The sequence below is a fragment of the Delphinus delphis genome, chromosome 15 (assembly GCF_949987515.2).
Source record: "Delphinus delphis chromosome 15, mDelDel1.2, whole genome shotgun sequence".
Lineage (NCBI taxonomy): Eukaryota > Metazoa > Chordata > Mammalia > Artiodactyla > Delphinidae > Delphinus > Delphinus delphis.
The window spans coordinates 48,522,847-48,549,718 of NC_082697.1; the positions used below are offsets into that span (position 1 = coordinate 48,522,847).

The 26,872-nt window shown below is 42.7% G+C and overlaps 1 protein-coding gene across 2 annotated transcripts in view; it reads right to left on the reverse strand.

Annotated features, from left to right (window-relative positions):
• Positions 1 to 26,872, reverse strand: part of PCSK2 (proprotein convertase subtilisin/kexin type 2) — a 216,876-nt gene that overhangs the window by 181,783 nt on the left and 8,221 nt on the right. For both annotated transcript variants that reach the window (XR_009522214.1, XM_060032951.1), the window contains exon 2: positions 14,559 to 14,663. Coding sequence is in view for 1 of the 2 variants with exons in the window: in XM_060032951.1 (XP_059888934.1) it covers positions 14,559 to 14,663 (105 nt within the window). In the remaining variant the exon portion in view is untranslated. The remainder of the gene's footprint in view (positions 1 to 14,558; positions 14,664 to 26,872) is intronic.

Here is a 26,872-nt window from a genome sequence, read left to right on the forward strand (position 1 = left end):
ATAGCCTCCCTGGTGAGACACTGTTTTTCATTTAACCTGAATGCTGTTTTGGGGGCTTTGGGTACTTTATAATTTCCTGTCAATATGAGGTCAGTGTGAGATACTCCGTAGGGTCTATAGTAATAGATTTATATCATCCTGGACAAAGGGTTTTGAGCTTTGTCATTTTTTTCTGTTCTATTCAACCTTTTTATTAAGAACTGGTTGAGAATATTGATGTTGATCAGAATGAGAGATGACAGGAAGGAGACTGAATCAGGATCCAATAAAGCCTTGACAGGTCATAATGAACTCTAAGATGAAACATTCAAAAATTAAACCTAAGTCCTTGCTTTAGGACCAATATCCCAATCTTCCAAGGACGGATTGATTTGCAGCATATTTGAGCAGAAACTAGAAGTTCTGGCTAGCTGTAGGGTCAGTATTCGTCAATATAAGATCCGTGACCTCTAGAGAAGGATAAAGTGATCCTATGGTATGTCCATAGAAGAACAGCTTTCAAAATACGGGAAATAAGATTCTAGTGCTACTCTGACATCATCAGAATGTAGCTGGATTGTCTGTTTAGTTCTCAGACAATGTTCAGAGAGGTGTGATGAGGAAGGCCAGGAAATAAGACCAAATTCAATGAAAACATCTGAAAGAACCAGGAATGTTTACACTGAAGAAGGTCCAGGTCCATGGTAACTATCTTCAAATGTTTGGAGCTTTCTCGAATGGAGGAGGAAATGATTTGGCCCCAGAGAGCAGAGCCTGGATTGTGTCCCAATGCTTTGGGGTTGCCTTAAGGAAGAACTTTTATGCGAACCACCTTTGCAAACTGTGAGGTCGGGGGCTTGTCATAGAGGTGACTTGCCCGATGCCAAGTCATCTTGTTTTGGGAGGTTGAAGAGGACAGATCACAAAATGGAGTCCCATGGACTAATCTGTTCTGCTGACAGATTTTCTTCAGTTTTTTCACGTGTTAAGAATTTTTTATTTAGTCACTAATACTTTTAAGAAGCACAAAGATTTTGCACAAAGGTTGGCATTTTCTGATTTTCTTGAAAAACTGGGATATCTGGCAACCATGGACCTCCATTTTTGTGAGGTGACAATCATCTGAGGAAGAGGTTCTGCTTCCTCCTTTTGACAGGGTTGTAACTCTGGTTTTCCACAGTCCCCACTACTCCCTATTGTATTCCCACCTAGAGGCAGAAGAAAATGTGATCATTTGTCCTCTTGCTTGAGTTACTGCTTTGCTTAAACCCAACCCACCTCAACTGGTAACTTATTTGCCCAGTCTCTCTAGGCGTTCTGTTTGTGATCCTGATCTGACACACTGATTGACTGGGTTGGAGAATAGAACTTAATTAGAAATCACTAATTTTCAAACTTAACTTTTTTAGTTGAAATACCTCTGCTCCATCACACCCAGCTTGCCCAACGAAATCTTACACCAAATCCCAATTCATAAAACAGGATAGAGAACCTGTTATCTTTGAGGTGGATGAAAAACCTCCACCTCATCATCTAGCATTTCCCTTGAGGCAAGAAGTGGAATTTTAGGGCTCTGATGAACTAGTTTGAACAACACACAACGTGAAATTTTCTTGTAAAAGATGAGGATACTAACATAAACGCTAGTTCTTCCAAACACTTTAGAGTATTGGTTTAAAGAAAATCCCCATTTCTCAGATGAAAGTAAAGATATGCAAAGGAAGGATCACAAACTAGCGGGAAATCTGGGTTTTAGTTCTGGCTTTCACATCAACCAGTTGGAGGAACTTCAGAGTTGCCCCTGGAATCTCAGCTATCAACACCTGAAGGGACATTTCAGAGGCTAACTACTCTACACTCTTTACTATATTGACAGGGAAACCGAAGACTGGGGGATAAAACGGTTTGTCAAGGAAATGTGGCTAGTTGGTATCAGAGCTAGTGTTACAACCCAGAAACAACGTCAAGCTGCATGTCCTCCTTCACACTCCTTTTCTCCCTGTAGGCAATTATTTGAGTCTGTTTCCACACAATAGATTTGAACCACTCTGGTTTTCTTCTGCTCTCTGGGAGGGCTTTCTCCTGTCATTTCTCTGAGGTGTCCTTACAAACTGACATCCATTAAGCAATTCTTTACACGGGGTGGGCTGCTCTTCCTTTTCAAGGGGAATGGAAAATAGAAAATTGTTTTGTCTTACCTGTTTTCTCTCAGGCAGTTGGTTCTTTATTGCTAACTGGGACATACTTGCCAGAGAGAAGATGGAAAACACAGTATTTTTGGTACAGATAATGGGAAACCAATTAGATAAACTCCAGCAATTGGATTGTTATTCAGACCTGAATCTCTTTGTCTCGCTGCTTTTTACTCTTTTCCAGACCTGGCTTCAGTCATTTCCTCTCCTCAACCCAAAAGGGTTTGAAACCACATGAAATGGTAAGAATTCAATTCCTCTCATTTTCTAAATTCCCTTGACTTAGATTTAAGAGCACAAAGCTTGTTTATGGATGAAGATGTGATCACAAACATGTCAATGGACATCATAAAAGGAAAATGGCTAAACCAATTTAAAAATAGCCGAAGAGGGTTTTAGAGTGTTTTTTTAAAAAAAACTTTCTGAGGCTTATCCAACTCCAAACATAACTTTGTCTCATGAAACATGATCTTAGCCAGATGGACATACTTATTTTAACCATTTGTTCATGTCATCATTAAGGAACACCGATAGCCTCCTTCAGCTAAGCGTTGAATACAATTCACTTTGGAGCAGTGGTTTAAGGAGTGAGGAATTACTTTCTAGATAGATATTGAATCTTAACAGGGAATTATTTTAAAGAACTCTATCTTTCTGAAATCCATGAAAATGTGATCAAGGTTGAATCAACACAGCTTGAATTTTTGTATTTCTTAATTGCAGATTAAGGTTCTTACCTTCGGGTCTACAGTCAAACTTGATCTGTCTCACAGCTTTTATAGTCCCTTAACATTAAAAAGAAATGCCCAACTCAGATTTTCCTCTTGCCACGTCACACAGAGGCTGTTTCCCGGTAACTTCACCCAGCAGCTCACAGAACTGGGTCTTGGCTATGAGATATTGCCTAGTTGGGCTTGAGGTTTTAGAAGCTTGGTTCTTATCCATTCTGAGTCGAATGTGACACCATCCAGCCCAGATACAGCAGTGTCTGGTTGAGATAAAATTCATGCCACCATTTTTATTTCATAATCTCATGTTTGCACCATTGAAGTTCAATACTCTTTCAGAAAAAATAGACTAGAGATGGAAAAACTGAAGAAGTATATTCCATTGATATCTCTAAGTGGTTCCTAAGAAATAACTATAGGGACGGCCAAGATACTCTGGTAAGATGTGAACAAGGTAGGGCACATTGACTAGATTAGTCTTTGCTTGAACTCTGGTCCTCTTCCTCTATTATTTGTCCCTTCTCTATCTCCTCCGCTGGTCCCCAGTCGTCTCCCAGGCTTCTACATTCTAGAATGCCCTAGGGTTCCGTCCCACGCAGCTTGTCTTCTCTAGTTCCACTCATTTCTTAGATAATCTCAACTAGTCTCATGGCACTGAGTGCTATCAATCGGTGGGCGACTCCCACTTTATGTCTCCAGCTCCAAACTCTATCTTAAATTTTTAAATCCCTTCACTTATTTTACTTCTCGACTCGGATGCTCAATGCAACCCTCAAATGTTAACATGCTTAAAACTACTCTCTTGATTCCCTACCCATTCCCAGTCAACCTGCTTCTCCCCCAGTCTGTCCATCTACATAAATGCTACCTCCATGTGCTAATAACTCAGGCCAATAGCTCTAGAGTTACCTTTGCCTTCTCTGTTCCTCTCCCATTCCTTATCTAATCTGTCAACAAAAGAATCAGCAAATTTGAAGTCTCTACTTTCACAAAATATTCTTAAATATTGTTTCTCACCACCTCGACCAGCTTCTACCCTGGTCTAAGCCAGCATCCTTTCTCCACCGTCCTTCCAGAAAAGTTGCCATCACCTTGCACTGATCTCCCTGATTTCCAGAGTGCACCCCCCATGCCCACCCCATCATCTATAATTCACCCCAAAGTAGAGAAATCCCATCTCATTCAGTCAATCCAAAGTCCTTACCCTGACCTGTAATGTCTTCTCTGGTCTTGCTTCCTTGCTGACCTCATTTCTTTCCCTGTTCTTCCGGGCTCCCATCTTCCCAGCCTTCCTGGTGTTCTCACTGTTCACAGAACACATCAAGTGCCCCTTGGACATGAGACATTTACCTTTGCTGGTTCCTCTGCTGGGGATGCCCTTTCTCCACAACCATATGGAAACCTTCCTTACCTCCTTCAGGTGTATATGTAAATGTCACCTTACCAGAGTAGCCAACCCTGGATGCTTTTTATAAAATAACACCCCTCCCCTGCCACTCCCTCTTCCTCACAATTTTCTCTATTTATCCTCATAACACCTTCACCAGCAGTCATGTAATTGCTTTATTCATCTGGATTTTGTCTCTGTCCTTCATCCCCACTAGCATATAAGCTTCACGGGAGGAATTCTTGGTCTGTTTTGTTCCCTGCTGTGTCCCAGTACTTAGAACAGTGCTCAGCATGTAGTTGAGCTTAGTAAATACTTGCTGAATAAATAAATGGTTTGCTAGCAAGCAACTAGATAATGGAGTTATATTGTGAGTTTAATGAGCGTACACAAAATGTTTATTTTTAGGTGATACAATAGAGGCCATTTAGATATTTAAAGGCATTTCCTTTGCATCTTGGGGAAGGCTGGGGAATGAAAGAGGTAAGGCAGGTCAGAAGAAATCTGCCTTAAAAACATTGAAGATTTTGGTAGAAAATCCTAAAAGTTTGCCAGCTCACCATTCGAGGGTCATCATCTTGTGAGTTATGAAGATGATACAGAAGCACTTTCTTCTTTCCCTGTTGCTTTCCTCTGCATTAGAGCTTCTTAGAATTCTCCCAAAGACAGTTAAGACTCCCCGGAGATCCCTGGGCTTGCTGGAAGGGTGTCTTCCAGAGTGTCCTTCCCTCTCTTTTGGTACGCGTGGCAGCGTGAGCAGGAGTGATCATTTAAAATATGCTCACAACAACTAGAAAAAGCCTGGCTTACTCCTTAGCAGATTTGCCTGTGCCTTTCTGAATCCATAGTAAACACTCCTCCCCTGCTCCCCACAAAGAGTTAATTATATCACTGGCAGCAGTTCTTTGAGGCAGGAAGCCAGGCACATCTGCAGCGCCCAGAGGAGATACAGAAAGTCCTCCCTGCTGAATAATAAAACGAGCAGATTAGGGCAGATCAGCTTTTCCCACAGGTTAGAGCACCACTGAAGGCATCTCTCCTCTGCTTCCTCTCGCAATACACCTTCCTTTCTCCAGATGCCGTCAAGTCACTCTCAAAATGTGTAACCCATGAAGGTGTACACTTGCTGAGCCAACCTCTTGATGAGGTGTCTAGAAAATGAATTTGGTCACCAGCTGGGATGCTAAGTCAGAAGCTGCTCCACGTGGGTTCTCAGCTTCACCCTTTGGGCTCGAAATGTGGTCAGGGTTGTATGCCTGCAAATTCATGCTTCCCTCTGAGCTAAATGCAATCCCAGGAGCAGGGCAGTGCGGGGGAGCTGGGCTGCCTGGAGAAAGCTGCTGACCCTAGAGGCATGCCAACTCTTCCAGAAAGACCACGGCTCAGGGCAGAATTTTGGCCCCCATGTCTCCAGACCCTGGCGTTACTCTCATGATTATGTGATATATCACATGGTAAAAGGGACTTCATAGTTGTAATTAAGGTGACTAATCTGCTAAGACCAAGAGAGGGAGATTATGCTGGGTTATCTAGGTGGGTCCAACAGAGTCACAGGAGCCTTAAGCAGAAGAAGAAGCAGAGAGATGTGAAGCACAGGAATGATTTGATGTGTGTTGTTGCCTTGAGGATGGAGGGAACCACAGGAGATGAAAACACTGCACACCACATTCTTAGAAACATCTTTCATACATGCAACTCCCCACCTCAGAGTCTGTTTCCAGGAAATCCAAGCTAAGATACCATCTTTGTTTACTTTTTTGTAGAGAAATCACACCGCAGGGATAGAGTTCTGAAGTGGGTAAAGTGCCAACTATGCACGGTCAAAATGAACTTTGAAAATTTCTTAGGAAGTTAGAAATCAATATACTGTGCCTCAATACATCACAAACGTGTGGCATTTCCTTCCACAGGAATCTGGTCCTGTCCTATTGTTCACACAGCAGACGAACACGTTGGCTCGCGCTTAGGAAATATTTTGCATCAAAAGTATTATCTTTAAACGCTGGAGTCTCTCACCCAGAAAGGTGAACTTCTTCCGCTTTGAGTCAGGATGGAAAGAGGCCGACCGCATTCTCAGATGACTCTACTATTCACACCACTTCAGGGCATATCCCAGTTGAGCAGAATCGTGAGCAGAAGTGCCCACCTTGCTATTATTTCCCCTCCTTTTTCACTTTTCTATTTATAGCTGAGTTCATTGAATTCACATAAATCACATAAGCCAATGATGTAACTTCCTATTTTCCCATTACACTGTTTCTGATTTAGAGAATCCAGTTATTATTTAGTGAGAACAAGGTCTTAAAGAATCACAAGTCCGTAAGCAGTATCAATCCTCATTTAGCTTTTATTTATTTATTTATTTATTTTTGGCTGCATTGGGTCTTCGTTGCGGTGTGCAGGCTTCTCATTGTGGTGGCTTCTCTTGTTGCGGAGCACGGGCTCTAGGCGAGCGGGCTCAGTAGTTGTGGCGCGTGGTCTCTAGAGCGCAGGCTCAGTAGTTGTGGTGCACGGGCTTAGCTGTTCCGTGGCACGTGGGATCTTCCCGGACCAGGGCTTAAACCCGTGTCCCCTGCATTGGCAGGTGGATTCTTAACCACTGCGCCACCAGAGAAGTCCCTCATTTAGCTTTTTATTTAAATCAGATCTGGTGTTGCGAGGAGTCGTGAGTTTTATTATTTCTTCCCCATCAGTTATGGTCGTGTGACCCCAGAGAAGTCATTTACCCTCTCTGGGTCTATTTTGTCTGAATTATATTTTAAAGCTTCAAGGCAAAGCGTTGAATCAATGTTTCCTTTGGAATCGTCCTGCTCTACTATTCTCTTTGTGCAGAGGAGGAGGGAAATTAATTTATAAAATCTAAGTCAGTGACAGAGCACCACCATGCAGTGTGAGGACCCCTTACAAACCACAGGATGGTCAGTAAGTCATGAGCCTCCCTAAACTCGCATCTCCTCACCCGTAAACTGGGGATCTGATACCACTTAATTCGCAGGAGATATCTGAGGTTTAATGAGATGATGCCTGCTACATCCTTAGCACAGGTTGGATGGTAGGATTTGCAGCAAGAGTTCACCTGCCACTGCCGACAGCTTCTTACACCAAGCATCTCCATCTGCCACTCGGCTTGGGGACTTTCTCCAGCATCCTGAGGCTTGTTCAGCCTGTGCACAGGTCAGTTCGGAAGTGCCAGGGATTTAACATCCCAGGTCAGCTCAGAAATGAGAGACAGAGCTAGTAGATTACTCATCGGGCAACCTCCTTCCTTGTGGGACTGAAGGGCCCACAGTGGGACTGAGTCTCAGCTGCCTAAAATGCAGACCTGCTAAAAATCTCACACTCTATTTGCTTTCCTCACTTCCCTCCACCATTTTACTCGTTCTCTTGCGCATCTGAGAATCAACCTCCCAAATAAGTGACCCTCTTCCAAGTTCTTGTCTCAGGGTTTGTTTTTTGCAGGAGCCCAAACTAAGACAACAGCATTCAACAGACACGAACTAGTCTTACAATTGTTATCAAATTAAACTGAGAGGAAGCCCCAGAGAGATCCCCTCTGGCCTCTTCTTACTCAGTGGTCTGGTTCCTGCAGAAATGTCAGAGTGTAATCTTGCTTTCTCCTCACTTATGTGTGGAGGGTCACTAGCTGGCTGGCTGGGCGTTGAGAGGGATAAGCCCAAATGCCCTCCTAATGGATTGCGCTGTACAGGTATTCACTCGCATTTGTAGTTCAGTTTTTGTAAAGCAGCTTTCCTCTTGAACCCTGAGACACACATTCTAAAAGCGTGTGTTTGTTGCTGCTGGATTCTTGAGGAGAGGAAATAAGGTGGAGAGAAGCAGGGAGGGAAACCAGAGGGAAAAGGGAAGAAATGATGCTAAACTTTGCTAGGCACTCCTTATGGAGTGATTTGCCTCTTCAAGGTAGGCAATGTGGTTCCCTTTTTTATGATAGAAAATTGAGTTGTTAACAGAACAGGAAAGGTCCAGGTCACTGAAGGGGTCACATGACAACTGTTGGGAGGTGGGTTTGGGGCTGAGTCGCACCCTATAATTTTTTTTTAAATGTTTCCTGTGCCTCTGTCTCTCCTTCTCTATCTTATTCTGCGCTCTCTGGCATCAACATCACTTTATTTCTGTTCCATATGTCCCCAGTTTATTTCTCTGTTTGCAAAAGACATGCCAGATGCACCCATGAACCCTTGTTATCCCATGGAGGAGTCTCTCTTGGGAATTCCGGGTAATCTGTGCCTCTAAGGCCCCAAGAGTTAAGGGAATTTCATTCCACTTTCAAACCCCAACACTGGCCAACTCTATACTTGCACGGCTTTATTCATGGACCATCAAGCTCTTATGATCGTGCATCACAGACAGTCTTTTCCCCGTGAGAATCCCAATTCCAAATAGGTTGTTCCCTTGTCTGACCAAGAGACCTAAATCCAGGTTGGAAAAGATGGTCACCATTGTTGGGGACCCGAACTGCTGTTTTGGGCTTTCAAACTCATGTGTGACTCAGGCACACGTCAACCTCTTTGTTACCTCCATTTCAAGATGGAATAGCATCTGTTGGTCCAACTCATGCTACAAGGAAAGGAGAAGATGAAGAAAAGGCAGCCACGAATGCCCTCTGGAATAAAAGCTCTACAGAAATTCAAAATACTATTGTCTTTGCTATACGATTTATAATAAACGCACCATGTCTGTGTTTCTAAATAAAATATAATTAAATCTATCGGCTTTCTTTTTTTCCCTAAAGAAGACATTCAGAAGATAAATTAGGGGATTTCTATACATTTCTTAGAGCAGTATCTCAAAACCTCAAACCTCACCATTTTAGAGTTAAGTATGAGACTAAAACACAACCTGTTAGGGCTTCCCTGGTGGCGCAGTGGTTGAGAGTCTGCCTGCCGACGTAGGGGACATGGGTTTGTTCCCCGGTCCGGGAAGAAAAACAAAACTTTTTAATAAGGTATAAAAATCAAAACCAACCAAATAAACCAACCTATTTTTTCTGGAGTGGGGACTTATACATTTTTTTTTATTAAAGGCACTAAAATGATCTAATTTCTATTTTTACCAGTCCCGCAGGCTGACACTCTCATACGTCACTGTGACGTAAGGAGAGGACACACCCACTGGAGGAAGGTTTGGTCAAAACCAAAACAAAAAGTGAGGGAAGGCGTTTTTCTCCACGACATTTTCTATTTGAAAGTAGATTTTCCAGAACATAATTGTGTTTTTTCTTCTCTGCTCCAAATTTTAATCGAAGTACAGTCAGCCCTCTGTATCCGCAGACGTGGAACCCGGGGATACGGAGGGTCAACTTCGCAATGCCATTTACATAAGGGACTGGAGCATCTGCGATTTAGGTATTCGCGGGGGTCCAGGAACCAATTCTCTGTGGAAACTGAGGGACGACTGTGATCAAACAGTTATCTAATATTAATCCAAGGAAGGACACAATACATCAAGTGGGTTGTCCTTATCATTACAAATTACTGTGACTGATGTTAGGTATTTGAAAACGATTGGAAGCTAAGAGCTTAGCGATTATGACAAAATTTCATGTAACTTGTGGAGGAAGAAGGTAAATGAATTTCTTTGCTTGTTTGAACTGCTGAAGGACCCAAAGCAATTACAAGCCATTCCCAGCTTCTGTCAACCACCTGAGTTTCAGCTATGATAATGAATCCATTAAAAAAATAATATCAATTATTGTATTATTAAGTCCCATGAACAAAGGAAGCCTGATTCACTCATTATTCAGATTTTTACAAACAGATCACACCAGTCATGTCCAATTAGTTTTAAAGAATAGGCAAAATTCTTTTTTGTTCAGATTGTATCGTTCTGTGAGATTTTTGAAGACTGTCCAGTGAAGCTAACTTTTGTGGGTTTTTGGAGCGCCCTGAAAACTCACAAATACCCTCAGAATAGACCTTTAAAGGACAAAAGTGAATCACTATGTGATCATATGCTGATACCTATGGTCATAAGACATGTGAATACACCTGGATGAGGAAGAAGCTAGGAAGATACAGCTCCTGTGTACAGAACACAGAGGAAACATGAAACATTCTTTGAGACCAGGGAACTGAGAAAAGGTTTCAGTGGACCGATAGGAGTTTCTGACTTGAAACGGGTGTAAAAATGATCCCAAGGGATATGGGAACATATGTATATGTATAACTGATTCACTTTGTTGTAAAGCAGAAACTAACACACCATTGTAAAGCAATTATACTCCAATAAAGATGTTAAAAAAATGATTCTAAGGGATAATTGGATGGTCTAGTAGCATTGCTGAGAAAAGGAAATAAACGTTTGTAATTCTTGAATCAAATATAACTTCTCGCAACAAATGACGTTCAGGTTACTTTTTGTTAAATTATCTGGCTTCCATATAACTGGTGGGTGTTATTGAACGATGTGAGTCTTTATGTCTCTGAACGTATTTCATTTCAATGCTCACTATGTCAGATGAGCAGATATGATTCAACAGGACTGTGAAACAAATGTCTTAAATAAATCTATTCCCCAGCAGCTTTTCAAGAACTTGTAGAACGTATGCGGTTTGATGTGTAGACTGTGGACCACAGTTAGGTTTGACTTTAAGATCTGTTGATGCTGCTCTTAGCTAAAGTTTCACAAATGTCACAGAGGTTTTGAACATGGATTATTTTTCTTGACCTTGATGCTGAGAAAGAATTTTTGGTTTTATTATTTCATTTCAGCTTTGGATTTACTTATTACATCTTCAAATTATCTTAGCTATCCACACACTTTCCAAACATGTTCTTGCTACGGTGGTTGCACTGTGACTTTGAATATGATCAGAAACACAGAGTGACTTTGGAAATTAAAAACTGGTTCCTCATAGGATTTTCAGTGACAAGACTTGAAAATGATGAAATGAATTGGGTTTTTACCCACAATTAAGAATGTATTTAAAGGAAGCGTTAGAAAGAAGGCTATACTGTTTCCTAGTGGATGCACATTTTAGAATAGCGGTGAAAACATAAGATGAGATGAACAATATTATTTCATAGATTAAAACTCTGAAAAAAATCATTAACCATCCATCTATTCGTTCGACAGTCACTTTTTGAGCATCTACTGTGTGCTCAGAGCTGCACTATACAAAGATACCCAGAAATAAAAAAGACACAGTTTTTGCTTTTTAGCATCTAAATGATGTTACACGGCATTATTCTAAGCTTTTTAGCAGAAAGAAATGGAAAGGCAAGAGAATACCTTTAAGACAGTCTGCACCAGAATCTTTTTCTTAGCTATTGCCCTAAATATTGATGAACAAATATAAAGATATTGAAAGCAGCCCTGTATTGGCCTGGACAAAAAGTCCATGTGATCCCTTTCTAGTCGTTTTCTTCTTTTCCTTAAACATAAAAGTTAGTCGTGAAATGAGGGACAAACATCCTTGAAATTTCTGTTCTGAAGCCAAAACAAAACCAAAAGTAAGCTTGGTCCTCTATCTTTTTCTTCTCTATTTGTTGGGTTGATAGGAGATCTTGGTAATTTCTTTGGCTAAAAAGCTACCTAGGTAGATTGAGCCCCGAGAGTCTATAGAAGCTGAAACCCTCCCGGACTTATGTACGTGGCTCCTTGGGCTCTGTATTGTCGTTCACAAGCCAGGAGACAGCTAGTGAGAGAGGCCAGGAAGTAATGCAGAAACAGGGGGAGAAGGAAGCTGGGGCTGCGAGCACGATTAAAGCTGATAAGCCCAGGAGACAACATGTTTCAGAGGAGGATAAAACAACTTGCTCTTAAGATCTCGATTCATGAAAACTAACTAGCAACGTCTGTGCAAGAGACAAAGGATCCTTTTCAACTACCTGATCCTTCCCCTTTCCTCTCTATACGTCTATTTACTTCTCTTTTTGAAACCTGTTTGAATGTGCTTGGGTAACCCCACGTTGAGGTATCCTAACTCGATATATTTGCCCTTAGTTTAAGGTCTAGAAACCCACAGGGCTTCCAGAATCTTCATAACACTGCTGTTGTACGGTTCATCATCAATGCTTTTTGTTTAAGAGTAGCCACCCGATTCCTGTCAGCCGATGCCAAAATTAGGTGACCACAAGAACACCCTGCAAGAAAGACTGAGACCTTAATCTAATGTGTTTTTTGGAACAAGGCAGTCATTACTAGCAGGGCTTTTTGTTTCTTGGGGTTTTTTTTTCATTTTGCAAAGAATTATGAGGTTTTATGCTTTATTTCTTTTCCTAAAATGGTTTTATTATTGACAGCAGCCCTGACATTTAACCTTGATGAGAAGGCAGATAAAAGATACGGGAGATTTACGACCTTAGTTTTGCTGCTCTCTTCTCTTGGTCTTTGTGGGCAGGTACATGGATACCCCCACCAGGTAGAGGCAGATGGCTACCGGGACCTTATAATGGGCAATGGGGACTGGATGCTCCTTTTGGTTAAAATAGATACTATTTTGAGGAGAAAGACAAATGATTAGAATCACCAATACATGATTTCCTTCCTTATTATCCATCCCATCTTTCCTTCTCTTTCGTAAACACCACTCTACACTTCAAGAATCAGCATTTCAAAGATCATTTCAAGTAAGTGCAAAAATAAGAAAATCTTAATCTAATGGGCCTGGGGAGTCTCTCTGAACCAAACAATGGCTTCTTAGTTTCACTGTTCCTTGGTTCTCTTTCCCTAACCAAGCCTTTTAAGCACCACTTTCCTTCTGCCTCAATTTCTTTTATGTGCTTCTCTGAATGATCTCGGGGCAATGTGTTTAATTGTGGAAGAAAAGAAACCAAAGGAACTTTTAAGAATCATATAAATAAAAGTAAAAAAATTGGCCATAAAGGGTAAGATCATGGGGCAGGTAGGAAGCACAGGGAAAACCAGTGTCACTCGCCCCGAGTGGTCATTGTCTGCTGGTACCCACTCTGGGTCCACAGGTGAGACAGGCAACATCCTTGTCCAGGGCTTCTCAAGGGCATCCCCAGACACTGAACTGATACAGCCAGGCCAAGGCTGTGATGACAGAAAGGAGAGCTCCTCCCTTAGATAATGGTGCCAACTTCTACAAAGGACCCTTTACTAATGCTGGGCATGGGCTGACAGCACCGGCAGCTTGGATCTTACTGCAAAAGCAAAGATAAAGTGGCTTCTCAGAGCAGTATTTTCACTCTAGGGAATGCGGGATCCCCTGGGTTGAGGAGTTAAAGGAAAATTGCCTGTGGCCTGTCAGTTGGTGATCTGCGGGGGAGTCTGTTTCATCTGCGTTCCTAATTAAAGGCCACATTAAACCCAGTCAAACGTTCACATGAAAAGCCCCACATGAATGATTCCAGATTCCATCAGCTCCAAAGGAGTCTCATGTTAAACCTCTAACTCAAACGTCTGACCCTCTTCACATCCACTGTCACCCAAGTCCTGGGGAAGAGGGTATGAAGCCTTCAGTGTACAGAGAGTAAACTGCCTGGGTTATTCATTTTCCTCTTGGTGAATTGCATATGAGAAATCAGAATCTCCCAGTTGAATGAGGGTGGGGAGGGCGGAGGAGGTGGGGACAGTCAGGATTCAACGACACGCAAAGTTCTTATTCTGAGAAAACAGGAAGTGGGAACACTGGAAAAGGAGCTGCTTTATGGCCAAGATGATAAGTTTGGTTACAAGAAAGTTGAATTTAGGTTTCTGAGGGGAAAGGGAGTAGAAAATGAGAGCTGGTGAAGGTAAAGATTGGAGGTAAAAGTGGGGGCCATGAGCATCCAGAAGACATGGGGCACGCGGTGACTTAGAAAGAACAGTGTGGGAAGAGGGGCCGAGCAGGTCTTGTGGCTTCAGTCATGCTTGGACACGGAGAAGCCCACTGCCTATTGTGAGCTGATCGCTCACTGGCCATATGGGGCATGGCAGTCTCCTCAGAGCATGTGGATTCACCAGTAGAAACTGTCCATAAAATGACTTATTAAACTGCTTGGTGTCTTCCCATCCTTCGCAGGCCAAAGCATGTCCCCGGGCAACCAGCAGTCCTCACGCGGTAATGCAGGAGAAAAAGCCAGAAAAGAGGTGGTACTCCTGTTTACACCCCCACCTCTGGCCGATCGAGGGTTTAATTATTACGCATAAGACAGAGGAGCAGAGTCCCCAGGACCACTCTGCAAGGGATCCATTTGGCCTACGTCAAGTGCCTTAACTTCAAAATTCCTGCCTGCTCCCTTGTACACCCCCACAACGGGCTCATTTGCGGCAGCAGAGGTTAGAAGGCAGGTTTCCAGGAAAACTCACCCTGGGGTCTCTCTCCAGCTGATGATGATGGGGCAGGCTGCGTCTCCTCTTGGCCTTTGCCAGGCCATTGTGATAAAAATGATACAGGCCTTCAGCAAAGGGGAGCTGTGGAGAATCAAACAGACACAGGCGTGGTTAGCTTCTGCTGGCGCCCTAGAACAGGGACCCCAGAGGTGGGGTGCATGCCGGGGCTCCCTGGGATGGGAATTATGCGAGAAAACCCCTGCTAACCCCCTATCAGACTTGGCGCTCTGGTTCCCTGTCACTGCTCTCCTCCCCATTTCCCTACCTTTTCTTATGTAATGCTGTTCACCTCCCCTCCCCACAAACCTTCTATTCTTTCCTCCATTACTTTAGTTTTTATCCATCTTTTAATCTTCTCTTCTCCTCCATGGAGCCTTCCCTTTATATTCATCCCCACACCAAGTTCTCCATTCTCTTCTCTTAGGTATCACAAGAAGAGAAAACTACAGACCATTACCCATTAAATGGGCCCCATGTGGACCACAGCAGGCCATCCACACCGTACCCTGTATGAATCTTTGATCCCAAGTCCATGAACATAATAAAATGGTTGTTGTTTATACTAAGAAGTTTGGGGTTGGTTTGTTACTCAGCAATGGATAACAGCAACAAATAGCTAGCTGAAAAAAATGTTTTATTCCTTCATTTTTTTAGGACTGTGCAGACTCGAAACTCTACAATAATATTGGCTCTGTCTGTCAGCTGGTGACACCAGCCAGGAGCAGCCCAGATAAGGGCCCTCGAGGGACATTCCTGGCAAAGGAGGAGGGGGCCTGAGGCCAGAGAAGCAGATACTAGATGAACTTCAAGGGCACAGCAAGTTTGGCCAGGGGTCTGGTGTGCAAGTGAAAATCTTTTAGAACACTGTAGCATTTGTGATTTTGTTCCTGTTCATTAAAAACCACATTCTTCAGGGAGAGTTAAACATAAATATTTCATGTGCATTTTTCCAGGCTCAGTGATTCTTGAATGTTTTCTCTACTTAACCCTGCTGCTGTACTCAGGGTAATGATAAGACTTGATCAAAAAGGTGCAGGGGTGGAGGGAGAAGGAAAGAAAATGTAAGTGTGCTTATCTTTTGCTCTCCAAAGACTTGTGCTTATGACCACTGTCAGGTGGTGTGAACTTGGAGTTTTACTTCCTATTCTGGAGGGCATGAAGCATCTGAGAATTTTTAACACAAGAAAGGAAATTTGGGGCTACTGAGCACCAGTGAGCTTTGGAGGGACATTGTTCTGGCTCGGTTTTATTGATTTTTTTAAAAAAATTAAATTTGAATAGAGGCAAATGGAAAACTCTTTCTTACAGTGGAATTCCAATTAACAAAAGTAGAAGTAATGAACAGAAATTGAATATCACCATTTGGAAACACCATAAATAATTGTGACTGGCAAGTGTCACCAAAGGATGCTAAAATTAGTGAGAGAAATATAATGATAAACAAAGAGAAATAATACTTTACAGTGGAGAAACCTGGCAGAGACGTCCTCAACCAAGTGATGTAAGTTAACCTCACTACGGATGAAACATATCAAAATCATGTGCCTCATGATACAGTGCACTGAGAAGGAGACATCACGTACATAATTTCCTTGCCAGAAATACATAACCTGTATGCAGTCAGGAGGAAACATCAGGCAAACCCATAACTGGCTAGTACCCTTCAAAACCTTCAAGATCATAAAAGACAAATAAGGACTGCAGAAATTTTTGAAACCAGAGGAGACGAGGGAGACAGGACAGTTAAATGTAACACATATCTTGGATTGGATCCTGGATCAGAAAAGAAGGACATTAGTGGAACACTTGGAAAACTGTGAACGAAATCTGTAGATTAATTAATAGTGTTATATCAATGTTTTTCCTGGCTTTGATAACTTGTACTATGGTTTTGTCAGACGTTAACTTTGGGAAAGCTGGATAAAGGGTATATGGGAACTTTGTTGCCATTTTAAAAAGAGTAATTTTTTTATTGTGGTAAAATATACAGAATATAAAATTTTTTTCATTTTAAAGTTTCATGTGTACAGTTTAGCGACTTTAAGTACATCTCCATTATTGAGCAGCCATCACTGCTATTGATATCCAGAACTCTTTTGATCCTACACGTTCAACTCTACATTCATTAAATGATAACTTCCTATTCTCCCCTCCCCTCAGCCCCTGGCCACCGCCATTCTACCTTCTGTCTCTAAGAATATTACTACTCTGGGACCTCATATGAGTGGAATCATAAAATATTCATTCTTTTGTGACTGGATTATTTCACTCAGCTGAATATCTTCAAGGTTCGTCCATGTGAAGCACTGTCAGAACTCTCTTCCTTTTTAAGGTTGAATAATAGTCCACGGTATGTATGTACCACATTTTGTTTATCTATTCACCAGGCGATGGACACTTGGGTTGCTTCCACCTCTTAGCTATTGTGAATTATGCTGCTATGAACATGGGTGAACCTGTGTGCAATTTTTTGCCAACTTCTTAAGTCTAAAATTATTCCCAAATTGAAAGTTTTTAAAATGTAAAAATACTTGTAAAATTAAATTTGAATGCCCTTAAGAGGGCCATATATTTAAAAATCTCAAGCTGGAGGTCCCACCACTTCCCTTTGTCACATACTGAAGTCACTTCACATGGTTATGTTAACTGAAGGCAGTTGAATGGCACCCCTGGCTTGGTCTAAGTGCCTTATTTCATAGAGAAAGACACTGTGGCTCAGGGAGGGGCAGGACTTGCCCAGTCAAGAGGGAGCTCTCAACGGAAATCCCTGGTCTCCTTGACTGTAACTCCAGACGCTTCCCACCCACCGCTTCCGTTGCTGTCTCGCTCTATGTCCCGTCCCCCTTGATAACCCTGGTTATGAATCCAACAGATTGCAGGCTGGAATTCCTGACAAGGAGGAGTGCGACTCAGGGACAGCCAGGCTGGTGAGTTACCCTCTGGGGTGTACTTGGGACCCACGACCCGGGATTCTTTGATTAGAAGCACTGTCTTGGCTATGGAAGAAATGGAGTTAATTGGTCTCATAGAGCTGAAATTGGAAACTCAGGCAATAAACAGGTAAACTGACTGACCACAGAAGATTAACCTGCAGGCATTGGTTATTTTTCTGAGCCCTTTTTGCCTTTTGTCTTTGGAGTGTAGACCCCAAATCCACTGCCCTCTGAGCCTCTGAGAAGCAACTGTCTGGGGAGATCATGTGCAAAAGCACAAGCTCATCACGGGCAGGGAAAGACAGATGCCGTGTGCCTTACACTAGTGCAAGGTGCCTGCTGCCCACACAGACCTCAGTGAAGAAATGCTTGTGCCTTCCTCTGTTTCTTAAGTAGAATGCTGATCTTCCAAATAGAAAAGACATATTAAAAGCAATCTTAGGTCCCCAAACCCTCACCTGTGTCCCAGTAAGAAACCTCTCATATATTTCAACACAGTATATTCTCAAATGTTTCCTTCATTTAAACACACACACACACACACACACACACACACACACACACACCCTTCTTTTCTTTTACACCATCACCTTTGTGTCTTAAGGCAAAATACACATGGTTCCAGAAAGAAGGAGAAAAACAGAAGTGAAAGAAGAATTCACAGCAAATTGTCAGCTTGAAGGTTCAGGCTGGGTGACAGTATAATAACGTTGCTAACTCAGACTTGCAGTTTTTAGAAATTCTCATTATGCCGCGAAATTTTATGGATCCCAGCAACGCTTCTCATTGCCTCTCTTCTGTCCCGCCTGCCTCCTTCTCCCACTGATAACCATGGCTCCAAGCTAAAGCTCCTCTCTGAACCCACACACTGGCTTTCCTCATCAGCCAGGAACCCCAGGGAACTGGCCGCCGATTGTGAACAGATAATAAGGCGTGTTAAGTCCTCTTGGAGCCCACTGCCCACCTTCCTTTAGACCAGAGTTCTTTCCCTCAGGCAACCCCTGGACGCTGGTCTGCGAACACTGTCTCCACCCCAAATTCTGTGCTTCTATGCATCTGCTTGTTTCAGGAATGACCACTGCTTCTCACAGATTCTCAGATGGGTCCAGAGCCCCCAAGCAGTTAGGACTCTGGCTCAGACCCATCACTCTTCCTTTAGCGGCTTTGTCCATTGCGTTGATTTTCATGATGCCCAGTCATGTTTATTTGGGAGTCTAGTTTGGTAAAACAATGGACTTCATTCCACATAGGAAGAAATTTATAATTTTATTTTCAAGGGGAGCTGCTGTCAAGAGGTTCAAGGAATAAAAACCGGGAAACAAAATAATACATCAAGGATAGAAAACTGGTTCAGCTGATAACTGCTTGTCAATTTCATTTAGGGGTCCTGCATTTTACAGGGAGGGCTAGGCTCTGCATTTTACTGACATTTCCTGAGACCATTCTTAATTTCCCCGGATTGCATGCAATCTCTTACGGGTGGGGGACTGCACTTTGCAATAAGGATGAGGGAGAAAGGGAACTGGGTGGAGGGGGGTGGGGGTCCCAGGCTCTGCCCTACTGGTACTTATAGGCCAATGAGGAAACACACGGGAAAACTACATTGTGCAATTGACAGAAACGTATAATATTATAGAAAGAAAGAAGGATAGAAATAAGGAGATAGCAGCTGTGCATTAGACAAGAGAAGGTAAGGAAAGGGGAGAAGGAGAGAGGAAGGGGGACCCTGAGAACTTCTGGGGGAGAGGCAGTGTCAGCTGGTGAGGTTGAGATAGCATTAAAAGGTTCCCACTCAGCCCCATCCTAACTTTAATCTGTGTGTGTGTGTGTGTGTGTGTGTGTGTGTGTGTGTGTATGGAAAACTAGCACTAGTTATCTCTGGGGGGATGGGGGTGGGTAACACCCTAAGCCACGGTCAGCTAAATGCCTCACTGAGATTTGCTGACAGGATGGAGGTTCCTAGGGCCAGAAAGGAAGAGAGAATTGAGAGAGGAAGGAGAGGGCACCGAAGGCATAGTCCTGCTTATGTTACAACCATGCTTCAGCCTGAACAAGCTCTTGTTTACAGGTTCTCAATGCTCACCTGTACTGAGTTACATCTTAACCCCAACCAAAGTTCCTCCTCCTTAAAGTTTGGACCTAGGATCACACATCTCAGCTATTTGAATACTCTCACCTCTTTCTGTCTTGCTTTGAAAAAGGGTCTGGAGAGGGGCTTCCCTGGTGGCGCAGTGGTTGAGAGTCCGCCTGCCGATGCAGGGGACGCGGGTTTGTGCCCCCGTCCGGGAAGATCCCACATGCCGCAGAGCGGCTGGGCCCGTGAGCCGTGGCAGCTGAGCCTGCGCGTCCGGAGCCTGTGCTCCGCAACGGGAGAGGCCACAACAGTGAGAGGCCCGCGTACCGCAAAAAAAAAAAAAAAAGGTCTGGAGAATAACAGGGAAAGAACACCTCCTCTCCTGCACAAGACTCTTCCTTTCTCTTCTGCCTCCACAGGACCAACATTAATTGCCTCTGTTGTCAGGCTCTTAGGTGACTCACAAAGAAGCTCAGAGAACATGATTAGTGACTGAGAGTTGGAGAGATAAGCAAACCCATGGAGGTAGTCTGCGGCTCTGGTGGCTGAGGAGCCGCAGGGGTCCTCATTAAGGTTCTCTAGCCTTGGAGAAAGCCTCTCAGGCACTTGAGTTTCATTCCTGTCTCACCACGATAATGTGTGCTACAAACCACCAAAAATCTTAGCAGCTCCAAACAGAAACCGATTATTTAGCTCACGATCTCCTGGGTCAACAATTTAAGCTCACTGAGTAGTTGTTCAGGTATTGACTTCATTAAAATTAAAAACTTCTGTGAAAGACACTATCAAGAGAATTTAGAAACCAAGTGACAGACTGGGAGAAAATATTTTCAAAGGATACATAAAGGATTGCTATCCAACATATACAAAGAACTTTTAAAATTCAACAATCAGAAAACAAAGAACCCAATTTAAAAAGGGGTCAAGGACCATAACAGATGCCTCGCCAATGAAGACATACAAGTGGCAAATAAGCATATGAAGAGATACTCCACATCGTATGTCATGAGGAATTACAAATTAAAACCACAATGACACAACATTACACATCTATTAGAACGGCCCAAATCTGGAACGCTGACAACACGAAATGCTGGTGAGAAGGTGGAGCAACAGGAACTCTCATACATTGTTGGTGAGGATGCAGAATGGCACAGCCGCTCTGGAAGACAGCTTGGCGGTTTCTAACAAAGCTAAACATACTATTACCATATAATTCAGCAATTGCACGTCTTGGTATTTATCCAAATGAGCTGAAAACTCATGTTCAGACAAAAACCTGCACACAGATGTTTATAGCAGCTTTGTTCATAACTGTCAGTATTTGGAAGCATCCAAGATGTCCTTCAGTAGATGAATGGGTAAATAAACTGTGGTACATCTAGATAATGGAATATTATTCAGTGCTAAAAAGAAACGAGCTATCAAACCACAAAAAGACATATTACTAAAGCAAAGGAAGCCAGTCAGAAAAGTCTCAATGAGTCCAACTATCTGAAATTCTTGAAAAGGCAAGACTGTGCAGAGAAAAATAAGACCAGTGTTTGCCAGGGGGTGCAGGTGGGGGCAGAGAAGAACAGGCAGAGCACAGAGAATTTGGGGGAAGTCAAGATATTTTGTATGATATTATCATGATAGATATATGTCATTAAACTCGTGTCGAAACCTACAGAATTTACACTAAGAGTGAACCCTAAGGGAAACTATGAATTTGGGGCAATTATAATGTGTCAATGTAGGTTCATCTTTGGTAAAAATGTACCATTCTGGTGAGTGATGTTGATAAAAGTAGACAGTATGCGTGTGTAGGAGCAGGGGTATATGAGAAATCTCTGTACCTTCCTTAATTGTTGTCCACTTAAAGTGGCTTTTAAGAAATAGTCTTAAAAATAATATAGCCCATTTCAGTGGATTCCAATTGCTATAATTACCCCAACGGAGAGCAACGTGTTGGAAATGGAATATAGAGTATGTGGCTTTTATTGTTTTAATTTTTATTTATTATTTTTATTTACTTTGATCATTCTTTTCCTTTTATTTTTTGAAGGGGCCTAGATGGGCAGTGAATAAAATGGAGAGGAAGAGCTGGGCATTTTGAATATACCCAATGATTCTAAAATTATGAAAGGATATAATAATGGGAACTGTTCGATAAGAAGTCGTTCCATTCTTAGCACAGAGGCATACGGAGGCACAAAAAATACGCTATCTCATAAAAATCAATCAACAAGAAACAGGCCAAGACAATTTCATATTGAAGGCACATAAGCCACATTATTTAGGTGAGTAAAGTAAATATGATTTCACTAGAGGAGTGGAAGGCTGGACAGCTCCTTTGAACAGATGCCGCTCATACAGCAGAGGAGCCTAATTGTCTACTTGCACCTCCAGCTCCTCTGTCAACGGAAGGAGGCCTGTGGTGTGAGGACTCATTTCTTTGAGTAACCAGATGTGACAGAGAATCTTATTCAGCCTGAACTTCTCAGGGCATATTGTAAGGTTAGCCTGCTCTGAGGAGGTCCTTTGGGTATAGAACCAGAAACCAGTTGCTAAACAGAGTTTTCCACACCCCAGCACGTAAAATAGGTAACTTGTAAGAGACTGGATGGAGCCATCAGATCAGGGGAAGTCTTCTAAATGGGTCTAGAGAAATATAATATGTCTTTTGTTGCACATAAATCTAAATACGTTACCTTTCTGTCTGTAAAATCCATCCCTTTCAATGTGCTCTATCTCTGCAGGGCTCAATAGAAACTTGTCAATAAAATATGACTGTATGGATGGATGTTCCTTTGGATTAGCTATTTGTAAGGGGGGAATTAGCTATCTGAGGGGAAGTGAGAGGGGAGAGTGGAAAATCCTTGACCCAGCACTCAGGACACCTGGCTCTAGGCCCACCTTGCCCATTTCTACGCTTCTCCTAGGTATTGTTCTCCATGGACAACACTCAACTCTCTTCTGTGATTCTAAGAGCTGCTCTTCCCTATGACCAGGAGCACAAAAATGCAGAACGGCTTGTGTTGTCCAGGGTTGTTTGTTTTTGTGGAATGGAGCTACTAGTCCACAGTGGGATTCAAACAATGATATACTCCCAAGAACCTACACAACTTATTTATATCAAGTCTAAAATGACAGTCAGACAATGAGATAGGTGAAGAATAGCTGACCCTCAGCCTCATTCACAAACAGTTCCTTTCTAACCTAAGGCAAAATTTCCATGTATTATCTCAGAAATGAAAATGTAAAAACATGCATTCTTCCTTTGGAATATCAGGGAGTAAGCTACTTATCAGGTGTGCTGGGATGACATTACTGTCCTGGCTTTTCTTTTTGGCTTCTAAGTTAGGGGGCTTGTTTTAGATTCAAGTATCTGTGTGTCTGGGAAGAAGTAGTATGCATTTAGTGATTTTGTTCTTAGCTGGAATAAGTTTCATGCACAGAATTGGCCACCTCTACCAGCCATCCACTGTGGCTTCAAAGACAATAATTAAGCTATTATTATCCCTGATGTCATCAGCCAGTGGCAATAGAATCAAAGGCATGATTCCCTAGTAGTAACATCTGTTAAAAGGGATGGTGATACCTGCTTCCAGGATATGAATGATTCCCTAGGACAAAGGAACAAGGCTGGGAGATCTAGGCCCCTCTACTTCACTACTAGCTCAACTTGTTTTTCTAGGGTTACCTGTATATGGCCACTCTGCTATACTTTCCAAGTATCCTTCAATGTCTCCTTCTACTTATCCACAAGATCCACGTTCCTAACATGGTGTGGCTGACCCCTCATGAACCATCCTCAGTCCACGTTTTTGGTTTCATCTCCCAAAAATGTTGCCTAGTCAGGCAACACTAATTGTAATCCTTCTAAAATTCCGGTGCACTTTGTTTCATGTGCTGTACCATCCTCGATAAACCCCCTTTTATTTTAATTTGTTGAAATTATGAGCCTCAGTGCAAACTCACCTCCACATGGCACTGCCTGCCTTGTGAAGGCTTCCCTTCTGCTTCACATGTCCTATATCACAGATCTCTCACAAAGCATATTGCCAGTACTCATATAGAGCACTCCTACTTGTCTGTGATTTCTGTATCTTATCTAACCTGTGCCTCTGTGTAGCAGATGATGTTTTGATGGCCTTCCTGCATTCCTTTTACCTACCCTGGAGGTCCCCTGTACACAGTGCCTGTACATGCCACAGTCTTCATGCATCCCTCTGCCTGAGGGTGTTAGTCTGACTGTGGAAGCAGGCTTGGCCTGCTTGGGGCAAGCAGAAGTGCAAGGGATTTGATGCCCCTCAGGTGTAACCCTCAACCGAGGAAGAATGGAAGGTGGTGGCTACATTTCCTAGCTTCCTCGCCCTTGGATGGGATAACTCAGAAATGCTGTAACTCCCAGACTCTTCGGGAGGAGAAAGTTGCAGAAGTGGTCCTCGTTTGTTTATGTCTCTCCGTATCAACTCCTTAGGAGAGTTGCCTCCTGCACTGACTCTGAGCTTGGCCATATGGCTTGCATTGGCCAATGGGACTTAATAAATGTGACACAACCAAAGACTTGAAAAGGGTTTGCACACTGGAGCTGGATCGCTCCTTAATATCTGAAAACTTTCTTACTTGTCCCCAAGTCCGTGTCTTGGTGCCTGATATCATACTTGCTTATTGAATGTGTTAACTACGTGTTTATTGAATGAACGGCATATTCTTCTGCTTCTGCGCTTCCCCCGCTATGACGGTGCTCCTGTTACTTTGTTTGTCCATTGGTTTCAAACTTCCATAACTTTTCTTTGGTCCTTTCCTCCTTCCCAAGTTAATGGCCAGAGTGGCTTGTTTCGGGCTTCAACTTCTGGGTCCAAATTTGCTCCATGCCAAGCCTCATTGGAGACACACTCTCCAAGGTTCCCTTTGGCTTGATTCCGCACCCCACCCCATGTTGCTGCCCCTGGACTTTAAGAGATCCACGGTGGCTTGTTTCCCATCCTTCTCCCCCCATCTTAGGCTCTGCAAGCTCTCTCTTGGTCTCCCATTCCTGGTTGACACTCCCTAGAAACACAGTCAACAGGAACTGACTAGAATTGACTCTTTCATGCCAACTACTTTCTTATGTTTGAACTTCCATCATTTTTGAAGAGAACTGATAGCCTTCTGATGAAACATATTTTCCCCTCTTCACAGAAGTGAAGAACAAGCTAAGGGCAAGGAAAGATAGGATTTGTGGATCTCCTTGTTCTCCTCTGTCATTGGCTTCTGAATTTCTCATTAAGTCACAAAATTTTTAGGCTATTAATGACAGTTAATTAATCGAAGTCATTTAACACAGATACAAATTAGGATATTCTTATAACGTTTCCTCGCATGCGTGGTCTTCCTGTTTGCAGTATCTCATAACACATCTGTCTGTCATTTAGTGAGCATCTGATGACAATGCTAAGCCTTTAGAATGTTTTCTAACCATTGATTTTGATATTTATTAAGTGCTTGCTAAAAGTACAGCACTGTGCTCGTCACTAAGGGGACAGTCAAAGAAATATAAAATTCTTATTCTATCTTTTATCAAGTGTTAATCCAATAGGTTTTTGTTTTTTGTTTTTTTTCTGCACCATGCAGCTTGCAGGATCTTAGTTCCCCGACCAGGGATTAATTGAACGCGGGCCCACTGCAGTGAAAGCCTGGAGTCCTAACCACTGGACTGCCAGGGAATTCCCCAGGAGGTTGTTGTTGGTGTGGAATCCCTGAACTTATAACTTTCCCAGTTTTGTTTGGGAAAGTGGAATCTGTAAAAATTTTAGGGGTAAATTTGAGAAAAGCAGACTAGGAGGACCTGAAATGAACTGGTAACCAACAGGTTGGTTTATATGGCTAATCGCTCATAGAAATCCCTCTCAATCTGGTTCTCTCTCTCCAGCATGAAAGGCTGGTGCAGTGGTTCTGATGATGCAGCGTCTGAACCACCGTCAGGGAGCAACAGGGTTCCAATGCTCATTGCAAATAGTTGGGAACAGAAACATCATGTTTGATCTCCATTTCCTCATGTATAAAATTAAGGGTTAAACTAATGGCTTTCCAAGGTCTCTTCCTGCTCTGACAGGCTGTAACTCCATAATTTCAGTTACAATTTGTTAAAATTTAAATTAGTCTGGATAAATCAGTCAGAATAATCAGTCAAGTATGTCACAGTATTTTGGTGGGGTACCAATCTCCAAGGGGTCTGACAAGTGTTTAGAAACCATTATCATAAAAATCATTAAAACCACATAAATTTGTCACCATAATAATACTTTTCTTCTTGTCCTCCCTTTACCACTATATTTTTTGAAGGAACTGTCTACACTTGATACCTCTACTTCATCATACTTACTGCAGGCTTCACAATTTGGCTTCCTTCCTGTCACAGACACTATCACTTTCCTGCTCACATCCCTTTGGGCCTTAGCATTTAGTGTATGAAGAAAGCCTCTGGATCTATTTGTCTGAGAGTTTTCTCTGGCGGCCAAATTCTGCTCTGTTTGAGCATTTGCCAAGTCAAAATGCTGGAGAGTCAATGCCACCCAGGAAAAACTATCAATCATGAAACAATATCTGATTGCAATTGGCATATAAATACAGCAGTTCCCTCACCCCTCAGGCAGAATGACTCTCAGACGTGTTCTAAACCATCTCCCAGAGTTTCCTGGTAGGATTGAGCCCCGGTTACCCACAGTGACAACTTGTGCTGTAATACACCCTTAATTCCTGCCTTCCCTTCCCGGTCTCAATTCCCCACTCCCCTACCGGTATTTACTAGAATCATGCCTTGGATAAACAACTTGCATTTAATCCTTGTCCCAGGGACTGCTCCTGGGGACCCAAACCGACATATTGTACTTCTCCTCTTCCCATGTGCTATGTGCCTCCTCCAATCACACCAATGACTTCATCTCCAAAACCAGTGGCCACCATTGCCCCATTCTTTCTTTCTTAATCCTCATCTCCATTCCTTTCACAGCCCTGCACTTTCTCAAGTAATCTTCCATATCCCTAACTGTCCAAGTTCCATCTCCTCTTTCTCCCTCCACGTCCAAACTTCTCCAAGATTTTGTGCTAGAACCTCTTCTCTTCGTTTTCTCTCCACACTCTCCCTTAGCAATGCTATTTAGCTATGGCATGACTGAGGTGCACAAGGATGGATGCTTGTGCATTTGACTTTCAGCTCCTTGACCACCTCCACCTCTTTTTGGCTTTGGTAACTCACCTCCATGGACCTCATCATTGCCTGGAAATGCTCAATTTTGGGAGTCTTGAGTTTCAAC